The 13,265-nt window shown below is 40.3% G+C and overlaps 1 protein-coding gene across 5 annotated transcripts in view; it reads left to right on the top strand.

The window, feature by feature from the left end:
* Positions 1–13,265, top strand: part of LOC142296588 (cytochrome P450 2J2-like) — a 300,252-nt gene that overhangs the window by 255,484 nt on the left and 31,503 nt on the right. For all 5 annotated transcript variants that reach the window (XM_075340375.1, XM_075340379.1, XM_075340377.1 and 2 more), the window contains one exon: positions 10,449–10,636. In XM_075340375.1, coding sequence (XP_075196490.1) covers positions 10,449–10,636 — 188 coding nt within the window. The remainder of the gene's footprint in view (positions 1–10,448; positions 10,637–13,265) is intronic.

Raw genomic sequence — 13,265 nt, 5'->3', positions numbered from 1 at the left:
ACGCTCCCCCACCTTCCATTTCAGGATGCCCCACAGATGCACTGTAGGGTATACAGTGACAAGCAAAAGGGTAGCAATGTTTTGAACATTTCAATTTCAGGCTCTGTATCTAACCATCCACTACATCTTTTAATGTGAAACTACCTTCCTTTTATAGACAAGCATCTTGGCTGTCTCATATATAATTTTGACTTGCAACTATTTAGCATATGATTAGTTATGCAGATTCTCATGTGACTGTATGGTTACCATTTTGATCCTAGTATTTACAATTATTTTTTTAATGTATACTACAACTACAACCTGTTCTCACATTCCCTAATTGCGCAGGGTTTTATTAGGTTTATTCCCAAGTGAAAGGTCACTGGTTCAAATCGAATAAATGCTGTGGACAGAAAGCGCAGTAGGGTCTAACCCAAATAAGATGGAAGAAGTGGTAAGGGCTATTTGTTCACCTTATTGGGTTGTGTAACACACCTGCTGCAGAATCCACGTGCACTACAGCATGCATAATACCAGGAACCAAAATAAAGTTGTGGAATAAGTCTGCATTGCTGTGAATAAAGAAAAAACAAAAAAGCTAGCACTAAATGTGCACTACAGCACTAAAAATTCCAACTGTACTTATTATAAATTTGAGATTTTTGGCAAAAAATTGCAATTTATTGAGACACCCCGCCACTCCACGGCAAATCTCATTTGGGGCAGTCCTAACACTAAAATATTTTTATAAAATGTGCCAAACGGCCTCACATATGAAATAGTAGAACTGCTCTTAGCAGCACTCACCTGGTCTATTTCAGTCCCGTACCCATGACTGAATCATGGCTGTGGGCGGGACAGGTCCAAGCAAATGCTGCATGAAGTAAATAGCCTGTGGACAGGGCCTAATGACTGAATGTGAACAGTCACCAATCGCCAAAATCTAGACAGATGGAATACATCCCAAATTGGGGTGCATAGCAAGGTGGGGGTCAGCCACCGACCAATTCAATGAAGAAAAAACAAAAAGGCTAGCACTAAATGTGCACTACAGCACTAAAAATTCCAACTGTACTTATTATAAATTTGAGATTTTTGGCAAAAAATTGCAATTTCTTGAGCCACCCCGCCACTCCACGTCAGTTGGAATTTTTAGTGCTGTAGTGCTCATTTAGTGCTAGCTTTTTTGTTTTTTCTTCATTGAATTGGTCGGTGGCTGACCCCCACCTTGCTATGCACCCCAATTTGGGATGTATTCCACCTGTCTAGATTTTGGCGATTGGTGACTGTTCACATTCAGTCATCAGGCCCTGTCCACAGGCTATTTACTTCATGCAGCATTTGCTTGGACCTGTCCCGCCCACAGCCATGATTCAGTCATGGGTACCGGATTGAAATAGACCAGGTGAGTACTGCTAAGAGCAGTTCTACTATTTCATATGTGAGGCCGTTTGGCACATTTTATAAAAATATTTTAGTGTTAGGACTGCCCCAAATGAGATTTGCCGTGGAGTGGCGGGGTGGCTCAAGAAATTGCAATTTTTTGCCAAAAATCTCAAATTTATAATAAGTACAGTTGGAATTTTTAGTGCTGTAGTGCACATTTAGTGCTAGCTTTTTTGTTTTTTCTTCATTGCTGTGAATAAACAAAGGTCCAAACAGCAGAGAAGTTTAACAAAGATGGTTTAATTCTACGCGTTTTGAAGTGCGTTCTCTCACAGTTGGTGGATTACCTGAGGAACAGGTGAGGATACACTTCCATACACGTAGAGTTGAACCACCTTTGTTAAACCACTCAGCTCTTTGGACCTTCATTTATTCACAGTAGGGCAGACTTATTTCACAACTTTATTTCGGTTCCTGTTATTACCCAAGAAAAAAGCAACAGCATCGCCCAATTCATCAATAGCATTCCCTTGGCCAAGAAAATTACCAAACTACATCATGTGAATGGCATGACAGTTGGAAAAATACAAAGTGAAGTCTGTCCATCGATTCAAAAGCAAAGAGGTGGACATTAAGGCAAAATATAGGCGTGAACAAGTCAGCTCATCAAAAGGGTCTCTCAGTTCTGGCACAACAAACATGGCAGTGGAGGTGGTTTGTATACTTCATTATAAAGACATTACAGATGTCCATGTATGCATTGTGTGGCACAAGTTATAATAGTCTAGACCGGTGGCCCAAAAAAAGGTGAAGAAGACTCGTCAGATTCCAAATCGAGGGGATCATGCTCTGCTTAAGTATGTCACAGTACATGTTGACATTTATGGTTCCCTCAATGAACTGTACCTCCCCACAGCCGGCAGCACTCATGCAGCCCGAAACCATAACTGTAGGCAAAAGAATTAGAAACAAGGCACTCTCAAATGGTGATACAAACGAAGAATTTATTCCATAAGTCTTAAAGCAACATGTGACGTTTCGGCCGGGTGGCCTTCATCAAACAACTGCAATAAACAATATTTCATATGAATCTTACACAAGACTCAAATTCATAGAAATTACAAAAAAAGTTGCAGCACATAGCTTATAAAACAGACAAGAAAAGAGATTGGTGAAAAGCAAAAAACAATAAGAAAAGTGACCTGAGCAGTATGGATGTATACATTATATATAGCAGATATAGAGAAGGGAAAAAAGGGGGGGGGAGGGGGAGATTCCCAGAGAGACCAGAAACACAGAGGGATTGTAAGAGATGCTGTGTAAATAGTGGCAGTGCTGCAGAAACGCTAGCAGCTATACATTGACTGAGTGTCAACAAGCTCCAAAGAATCTCACCTTGTTATTAAGACTGTCAGGGTAGTGGTAAAAGCAGTGGTATCCACCACTATGCTGCATACACAGGGCACAAAAAACGCCATGTTTAAAAGGACCCTAAAACCAATCAGAACGCTAGGGGGAGGTACTAAAGCGGAGTGGATTGCACAATCGCAATGCTGGCTGTTGGAGTGACATGGGCAGAGACCAATGACAGGCGACGAATAGACAGGAAATGTGTAATCGTTACAAGGGCCAATCAGCATGAGGGGCGTGTACATTGGTACATGGCAGCGTCATTGGTATCTAGGGAACCTTGGAGCATGCTCAGTAGGCAGAAAGAGGGACTTAGAGCAGAAAGAAGTGAAAGTACACCGTGGAAACCACAGCGTTGAGTTGAAGGGTATCCATAGTAACAAAGGAAACACCTCAGGCAAACAATAAACCTTTGGGTATGCGTTCTAGAAGAAAAACGAGACTTAGAAAGAATGGGCATTAGGATATGTCATAGGAGTCATAGACACAGTGTAGCCTTAAATATAGGTGTAAATGCATTGTCAGAGTACTGTAAGTGTATCATATAAGGTCCATAGCGGACAGAAGACAAAGAGTATGCATATCCAAGAAAATTGACTTAGCAGGAATTACACATGAGTCAAATTAGATTATATGTAATAAACAGTATATATCTATTAACAGTACATAATAAAGGATATATTGTGGATAGGTACAGTGACCGAGTCCGCAGAGGCAAATGAAGAGGTGTACGGAAATAATCTAGTGTCAAAAGCGGTTCTGCTGGAGAAAGAATTATAGTTGTTAGTGAGTTATATACAAATCACATAACCTAAAGACATCAAACAAATGCCAACAGATCATAATCCCTATTAAGTCCTCTAGGTGATAAGGTCTGAGTTCATGTATCCAGAACGCTTCGCGTTTCTGGAGTAATGATTTGATGTTGCCACCCCTGCTTGGGGCGGAAACCTGCTCGACGACAAAATATTTCAATTGTGAAATATTGTGTCCCATAGTATTAAAATGGTATGGGATGGGCAACATGTTCTCTTTACACCTGATGGTTGACTTATGCTTGGAAATTCTGTCCTTTAATATGCTATGTAGTTGTAAAAAATCCATTAACCCTGTACCTCTTGCCTGAGCATGGATGACAAAAAGACTCATCTTTTTGAACATTATTGCATTGTGGACAGTGTAAGCACGGAAATGTCCCGACTTTAGGTGGACCAAGAAATCTCTGTACCGGAATGGATCGAGATGAGCCAACATCTGCTCTAACTAATCGATCCTTGAGAATACTTGCTCTCCTAAAGCATGGCAAGAAATTATTTTGAAATGCATCAATGTTTGGGTAACCCTCACTCAAAAGATGCCAATGCTTACGAATTGTTCCATGTAGTTTATACATAAACGGGTGGAATGTGTGTCCACGAATGGGATACACCCAATATTGTCATGTTTATTAGGAATCGTCCCTCTGGCATTTTCTAACACATTCAGGGGATACCCACGTTCAGTAAATTTGTGTTGCATCTCATCCAACCTTTTTTGCAATGTATTGGGATCTGTCACGATCTTTTTAACTCGTCCAAATTGTGAAATGGGCACAGATTTTTTAGTTGCTGTAAGGAGGTGACTCGTATAATGTAGTAGAGTGTTACGATCAGTGGGCTTCGTGTACAAGTCTGATGTTAAAGCACCGGCTGAATCTTTGAGAATGTAAGTGTCAAGAAAATTAATTTTACTCAAATTATGTTGCATGGTAAAGTGAAGCGAAGGCCAGGCATTGTTGATGTCAGTGGTAAATTCTTCTAGTGACTCGACCGGCCCCAACCATATGCAGAAAATGTCGTAGATAAAACAACGCCATACAGGGCAGTGCTGGATAAATAAAGGATGTTGTTATACTACTGTCGCCTCAAAATCTGACATAAAACAATTTGCATATTGCGGGGCTACGTTCCAGTCCATTGCGGTACCCCGTGTCTGTAGGAAAAAGGTATCCTGAAATAAGAAGAAATTCTCTCTGAGAACTAAATTCAGTAGATCAAGACAAAGGTCAATTACTGGAGGAGCAATGGAAGCTGTGTTAGTCAAGAGCTTGTGAATGGCCTCAATACCTTCATCATGGGGGATGTTAGTGTATAAACTTTCTACATCATATGTGACCAAAATTGCAGAGAATGGTATGCGATTAATCTGTCTGATAATGTTGAGGAAATTAGAGGTGTCAAGAATGAATGCTTTAGTGTCTTTGATAAGCGGTGTAATTATTTTTTCCAAAAATCTGGATAAAGGGGCCAATAGTGAATCGGTAGAGGCTACTATTGGTCTACCGGGTGGTCTGGATAAATTCTTATGGATCTTAGGTAATGTATATATTACAGGAGTAATAGGGTTATTGTTGAATAGAAATTGAAATGTTTTCTGATCAATGGTACCAATTGACAAATACCTAGACAAGACATTATTAAATTTTCCTAGATAGATTAGGTGTAGGATCTTTAGAAAGCATTTTATAGACCGTCTGATCACTCAATAACCATTCTATCTCTTCAATATAGTAGGTTTTGTCCATAATGACAACCGCCCTACCTTTATCAGCTGGTTTTATCATTAAGTCTTTATCAATCAGCAAGCTGTTGAGCGCCTGTCTCTCGATAGGCGACAGACTGCTATGAAGATGCATCATTCCCTGTTCCACTTCATTCCGTAGCATCTCGAAATCCTTCTGAATGAAGTCGATGAAGGCTTCCAAAGGGGCTGACCCCTTTGGTGGCCTAAAGGTGCTCTTCTTCCTGAGACCCAGATCAGCCGCTGAAATCAGTGCCAGTCTGAGATGCTCGCTTGAGGTTGAAGTAGTAGCTTTGTCAAAATGGGTCTTAAGCCTCAGGCTCCGGAAGAACCTAAGATCCATCTCAAGTTCGAAGGAATTAAACTTAGCCGTGGGGCAGAAGGACAAGCCTTTCTGCAACAGCTGGAGCTGGGCTGAACCAATAAGTTTAGAAGAAATATTTATAACAGTGGATTCTTTACCTTGGATCGAGTCGATCTGGACATCCCTATATCTTCTACATCCGCAGCCGCCTCTCCTCATTTTCCTCCTCTCGGATGTCCTCTTGGACCTAAAAAAGAGTTGGAAGATTGAGGACCGCGGGAGCCCCTGGACTCACCCTCCTGACTGGTGAATGAGTCTGTGGAAGATCCTCTATAGTGATAGCGGGGTCGGGAACTGGTAAAGCCTTCCTGCCATCTGTACACCCTTTTGTGCTGATAATCTTCAGCGTCCCTTGTGAACTTTTGCCTTTTCTTGCTCTCAGTGTCGCATCGATGGGCCTCTAGAACGCTTTTGACACGATTCTTCAACTCTTCAAATTCTTCCCGGGAAGAATTTAGGGCTTGCAGCTGGGTTTCATTGGCAGTTATCCTTTCTTGTGTTGTAGAAATATTCTGTTGGAGAAATTCCACCGTTAGTGTCATCAAGTCAAACGAGCATTTGTTGAGAATCTGCTCAAATTTCTTTTTATACTCTGAGTTGTCACTGAAAATAGTAGGTCTCAGGGAGACTCTCAGGCCCCTTGGTATTGGTTGCACCTTTAGTTACTCAGTCAAGGTCACACAGTGCAGTTCAATGTTTATCAAATGTCGGGATTCCTTCTCATACTCACGCCCCCTTGTTTCCTTGGGTGGTTCTTTGAGAAAATCCCCAGAAATCAGTGTATTGGCTAGAATACGCTGTGTTTTGGTCTTGATTGTAGAAAAAGATGTTGCTGGTCATAGTCGTCAAGTGGCATGCACTTATAAAGGATAAGATACTAATAGCAAGATAAGGCACAGCCACAGTGTAGGAGATGTTGAGGTGCACTTGTAGGTTTCCACACCATATGTCCAGAGAATTAGAAACAAGGCACTCTCAAATGGTGATACAAACGAAAAATTTATTCCATAAGTCTTAAAGCAAGATGTGACGTTTCGGCCGGGTGGCCTTCATCAAACAACTGCAATAAACAATATTTCATATGAATCTTACACAAGACTCAAATACATAGAAATTACAAAAAAGTTGCAGCATATAGCTTATAAAACAGACAAGAAAAGAGATTGGTGAAAAGCAAAAAACAATAAGAAAAGTGACCTGAGCAGTATGGATGTACACATTATATATAGCAGATATAGCGAAGGGAAAAAAGGGGGGGGAGGGGAGGAGGGGAGGGGGAGATTCCCAGAGAGACTAAAAACACAGAGGGATTGTAAGAGATGCTGTGTAAATAGTGGCAGTGCTGCAGAAACGCTAGCAGCTATGCATAGACTGAGTGTCAACAAGCTCCAAAGAATCTCACCTTGTTATTAAGACTTCCATAGCGGACAGAAGACAAAGAGTATGCATATCCAAGAAAATTGAATTAGCAGGAATTACCCATGAGTCAAATTAGATTATATGTAATAAACAGTATATATCAATTAACAGTACATAATAAAGGATATATTGTGGATAGGTACAGTGACCGAGTCCGCAGAGGCAAATGAAGAGGTGCACGGGAATAATCTAGTGTCAAAAGCGGTTCTGCTGGAGAAAGAATTATAGTTGTTAGTGAGTTATATACAAATCACATAACCTAAAGACATCAAACAAATGCCAACAGATCATAATCCCTATTAAGTCCTCTAGGTGATAAGGTCTGAGTTCATGTATCCAGAACGCTTCGCGTTTCTGGAGTAATGATTTGATGTTGCCACCCCTGCTTGGGGCGGAAACCTGCTCGACGACAAAATATTTCAATTGTGAAATATTGTGTCCCATAGTATTAAAATGGTATGGGATGGGCAACATGTTCTCTTTACACCTGATGGTTGACTTATGCTTGGAAATTCTGTCCTTTAATATGCTATGTAGTTGTAAAAAATCCATTAACCCTGTACCTCTTGCCTGAGCATGGATGACAAAAAGACTCATCTTTTTGAACATTATTGCATTGTGGACAGTGTAAGCACGGAAATGTCCCGACTTTAGGTGGACCAAGAAATCTCTGTACCGGAATGGATCGAGATGAGCCAACATCTGCTCTAACTAATCGATCCTTGAGAATACTTGCTCTCCTAAAGCATGGCAAGAAATTATTTTGAAATGCATCAATGTTTGGGTTACCCTCACTCAAAAGATGCCAATGCTTACGAATTGTTCCATGTAGTTTATACATAAACGGGTGGAATGTGTGTCCACGAATGGGATACACCCAATATTGTCATGTTTATTAGGAATCGTCCCTCTGGCATTTTCTAACACATTCAGGGGATACCCACGTTCAGTAAATTTGTGTTGCATCTCATCCAACCTTTTTTGCAATGTATTGGGATCTGTCACGATCTTTTTAACTCGTCCAAATTGTGAAATGGGCACAGATTTTTTAGTTGCTGTAGGGAGGTGACTCGTATAATGTAGTAGAGTGTTACGATCAGTGGGCTTCGTGTACAAGTCTGATGTTAAAGCACCGGCTGAATCTTTGAGAATGTAAGTGTCAAGAAAATTAATTTTACTCAAATTATGTTGCATGGTAAAGTGAAGCGAGGGCCAGGCATTGTTGATGTCAGTGGTAAATTCTTCTAGGGACTCGACCGGCCCCAACCATATGCAGAAAATGTCGTCGATAAAACGACGCCATACAGGGCAGTGCTGGATAAATAAAGGATGTTGTTATACTACTGTCGCCTCAAAATCTGACATAAAACAATTTGCATATTGCGGGGCTACGTTCCAGATTCTGGACCGTGAAGAAGGCGGATTTTACCGCTGAAACGCGTAGTCCTATCTGCGCTATTTTCCTGCGATAATGCTGTTCTGAATTGCTTGGGCCATTATATTTTAATGAATTTATGAATAAAAAGAAGGAAAAAATTTTTAACAGCATCCTGGATTGCTCACGTTATTGCTGGACTCTGCCTTGTCGTTGTTCACAAATAAAGGATGTTGGTATAAGCTATATATAGCTATATGCTGCAATTTTTTTTGTAATTTCTATGTATTTGAGTCTTGTGTAAGATTCATATGAAATATTATTTATTGCAGTTGTTTGATGAAGGCCACCCGGCCGAAACGTCATATGTTGCTTTAAGACTTATGGAATAAATTCTTCGTTTGTATCACCATTTGAGAGTGCCTTGTTTCTAATTCTCTGGACATATGATATGGAAACCTACAAGTGCACCTCAACATCTCCTACACTGTGGCTATGCATTATCTTGCTATTTATGACTGTAGGCAAGACACACTTGTCTTTGCACTCTTCAACTGTTGCCAACACTCACTCATGACACCAACTGAACCAAATAAGTTTTATATTGGACTGATCAGACCACAAGATATGGTTCCAGTAATCCATGTCCTTAGTCTGCTTGTCTTCAGCAAACTGTTTGTGGGCTTTTTTTTTGCATCATCTTTAGAAGAGGCGTCCTTCTGGGATGACAGTCTTGCAGACCAATTTGATGCAGTTTGCGGCGTATGGCCTGAGCACTGACAGGCTGGCAGCAATCAATCATATGTTTATTTTGAAAAGACAACCTCTGGTTATGATGTTGAGCACATACACTCAACTTCTTTGGTTGACCATAGTAAGGCCTATTATGAGTGGAACCTGTTCTCTTAAACCGCTGAATGGTTTTGACCACAATGCTGCAGCTTCAGGGTTTTGGCAATCTTCTTATAGCCTAGGCAATCTTTATGTAGAGCAACAATTCTTTTTTTCATATCCTCAGAGAATTCTTTGCAATGAAGTGTCATGCTGAACTCCCAGTGACCAGTATGAAAGTGTGTGTGAGTGATAAAACCAAATTTAACACATATGCTCCCCATTAGACTAATGACGCATATAATCACCAGGGAGGGAAAATGGCTAATTGACCACAAATTGGCCATTTGTACTTAGTTATGTACTTACTTTTGTTGCCAGCAGTTTAGACATTAATGGCTGTGTGTTAAGTTATTTAGCGGGCGCACCAAATTTACACTTTTATACAACCTGTATATTGACAACATTTACATTTTTCAAAGGGTCATATCCTCAGTGGTATCCCATAAAAAACATAAAATATTTACAAAAATGTTAGGCATGTACTCACTTTTGCAATATACTGTATAGAAGATTATCTTAGCACAGGGACATATTTTAAATACTTCCAATTGTAAAAAATTATTATTTCAAGATCTATTGATTAAAATGAACTTTGTTCATGGGAAAACCCCTAAAATACCTTGTCAACGAAACTGCCATTTTTTTCCTGCTCCCCATGGGTGACAGATGCTGGTTGATTTGCTTACATTAGCCTTTACTGGTCCTTTGCTATCTAGTTCTCAGCAGACACAGGCCAATCACTCCCCCATCCAGCTCTATCTAACCTAGCGCCTTCTCTCCTGGTCAGTATTTTCCAATTCAGAAGCTAAATATCCATACTTCTACTCTGGCTAACCCCAGAAAGAGCAGCTCATACCCATGAACTATAAGATTAGTGGGTCTAGCATGGGTCCATAGAAACTGGAAGTATTTGATCAACATGCCTTGTTGCCAGGAACGGAATCATCCTTTAAGGGAATGGTTCTTTGCCTAAAATTAAAATTACTTTAGGGAATTGTGACGATAAAATGGCATAGTTTATTTTTAAACATTCTTAAACATTCTTATTTTATTATCCAGTGAAAGTGCAGAATGAAATTGATGCATTTGTAGAAAGCATTGAAAATCTTCAATACGAAGACCGCCTGAAAATGCCATACACCAATGCCGTAATTCACGAAGTACAGAGACTCTCTACTGTGGTTCCGTTAGGCGTTCCTAGGCAATGTACCCAAGATATTAAACTGAATGATTATTCAATCAAAAAGGTAATTAAGTGAAAATTGTAAAAAAAAAAATTAATAAGTTAAATAAAGTTAAATAACAAGAAGAGACTTAAAGCAGAAAACTTTTCTCCTTGAGGAGACTGACAAACCAATCTGGCTGTTGGTGAGGAGTCTTATAGCTGCAATGCTCCTCTGAGAAATATGCAAATTGTCTCTAGTGTCACCTATTGGAAGTAGCAATCCTAAAAGTCACAAGTGACATTTTAAAGAACCTTGCCATATGTTTATGCCACATCAGAACCTCAATTTGCAGGAACAGTGTTTCGGGGTGATTACACCCTCGTCAGTGCAGAGTATAATATCTGATCTCGCTGTATGAGATGCTATAGTGGTGTCTAAGGGGAAAACCTTTCTCCTTGTGGAGAGTTAGGGCTTGTTCGCACATAAATGCTGAAATTTCTGCAGCGATTTGACAGCACATGTGTGCTGCAGAAACACTGCATAATGGATGCAGTGTTTCAGCAGATTAGATGCTAATTTCATGCGCTATGGCTGCTGCCTCTCCCATAGACAGAGTGGGAGCTGCATCCAAAGCGCACAAATTAATTGAGATGCTGTATTTTTGAACGCACGGATTTGGGTCAAAAGTTTAGCATCCAAATCGCTGCGTTCAAAAAAGCTTTGTGCGCACACATTATGCACAATCTAGATTGTGCTGGAGACGCAGGACGCATGCATTTACGCTGCAGTGCTAAACATAATCCTATAGAATGTAAGCCCGCAAGGGCAGGGCCCTCTTCCCTCTGTACTAGTCTGTCTACTGTAACTTGTATATGTATTTTGTATGTAACCCCCTTCTCATGTACAGCACCATGGAACTAATGGTGCTCTATAAATAAATAATAATAATAATAATAATAAATGCATGATATTACGCAACGTGTGCACGAGCCCTTAGCGTTAGACATTAACTTCCTATTCCTTGTAGACTGACGGGATAACTATTTTTCTGTGTGTTTTTTTTCTAGGGCTAGTGGTTATAATTAGCCCTGGGGGAAGAATAACAAATGTAGGAACAGTTTACAAGTGCATACACTGAATAATATGTGATCATATGTAAATTATCTGTACACAGGGGTGGGAATCAAATTTTTAACAGGTTCCCTGTTTGTGTGTGGAAACCATGCACATTTTAATGCCACACCAAGTTTTACACACTTTCTTCAACCAGAAAATACAAGTAACAACAGCTAAAAATAAAAGAGCTTTACCCTTCTTACCCTAATTATATCTTCATGTATAGTCTAAAGTCTTGAAAATTAGTACTAAAGGAACCCTGCTCAGTATAAAAAGGATGACCACCTGTCGAACTGTCACCTCAAATGTCTGCTGCACCTAATCTTTAACCTCAGCAGCCATTAGCCAAATATGCATGAAATACCACCACAACAATACCAAGACCACATATTACCAATACAGAGGTACTGAATACTACCACGTACTTTGGAGAAATACCACACCATAATAAATCTTTATTTCTACTAAATTTTTATTTCTATAGTGCCAACATATTCCGCAGCGCTTTACAATTCAGGAGGATCATATATAGAGCTGATTGAACACTCAAAAATCCGGGACCGGCGGATCACTGCCAGATTTTAAAAACAGTCCGATCCGCTCCGGAATCCGATGCCCATACAAGTCAATTGGGACCGGAATCCGGAGATTAAAAACGTTTGTAGAGAGAATAGGGGGGGTAGGAGCGAGCGCGGCATACTCACAGAGGTGCTGTCATGGCGGCACACTCATTCCGGGTCAAGCTTTTCCCTTCCGGAGCCGACAATTCAATATTCATTGTTTTGCTTGCCCACCGGCGCGTGTAATTGGTTGCAGCTAGATGCGCCCCACCCTGAGTGGCAGCGTGTCAGTTGACTGCAACCAATCACGGGCGCCAGGATGGCCGGTGGGCGGGGAAAGCAGTGCAAGTGTCTGCCGATCAGTATCGTGGTAAAAACTAAACAATCGGCAGCACAGATATAGCCCACAAAAAGAGAGATAAGACCTAGCGTCACCTACGGTAGGTGCTCTGGAGTAATAAAGACAGTATTTGAGAAACGAGAACTCCGGCACACTGAATAATTTCCCAAGAAAAATTTACACTGGTTCATGTATTTCTTAATCTGTTTTTCTTTATTGAAAAGGTGAAAAAAGTGCTGTACATGAATAGAGAGTCCGCCAGGACGTTTCGGCCTTAAGCCTTCATCAGGTCGGACAATCTGACTGGAATATTTTTACATGTGAAAAAAATAATAAAAAACAGATATCAGCAGTTGTACACAGTATATACAATAGTGACAATCAAAATACGACAATATAGTACATATTTGAGGAGATACAACATAGAGAGCAAGTTCACAACCAAATGTCACATGATATTATCGAACAATACGAAAATGTGAGTACAAACATAGTGACGGAGCAATGTCACTAGACAAGGGAGGATAGCCCTTAATGATGGTGTGCTATAGTAGGTAGAGGATAAGTGGCTCACCCATATCAAGCAAAGCTCCGAAGATGAGGAAAAATGTGAGTAGCCATTTAGTGTATATATATATATATATATATATATATATATATATATATATACAAGGTCCAGCATGTAATCAGGCCC

The sequence above is a fragment of the Anomaloglossus baeobatrachus genome, chromosome 3 (assembly GCF_048569485.1).
Source record: "Anomaloglossus baeobatrachus isolate aAnoBae1 chromosome 3, aAnoBae1.hap1, whole genome shotgun sequence".
NCBI classification, from domain to species: Eukaryota; Metazoa; Chordata; class Amphibia; order Anura; family Aromobatidae; genus Anomaloglossus; species Anomaloglossus baeobatrachus.
This window is presented reverse-complemented; position numbering and strand designations above follow the sequence as displayed.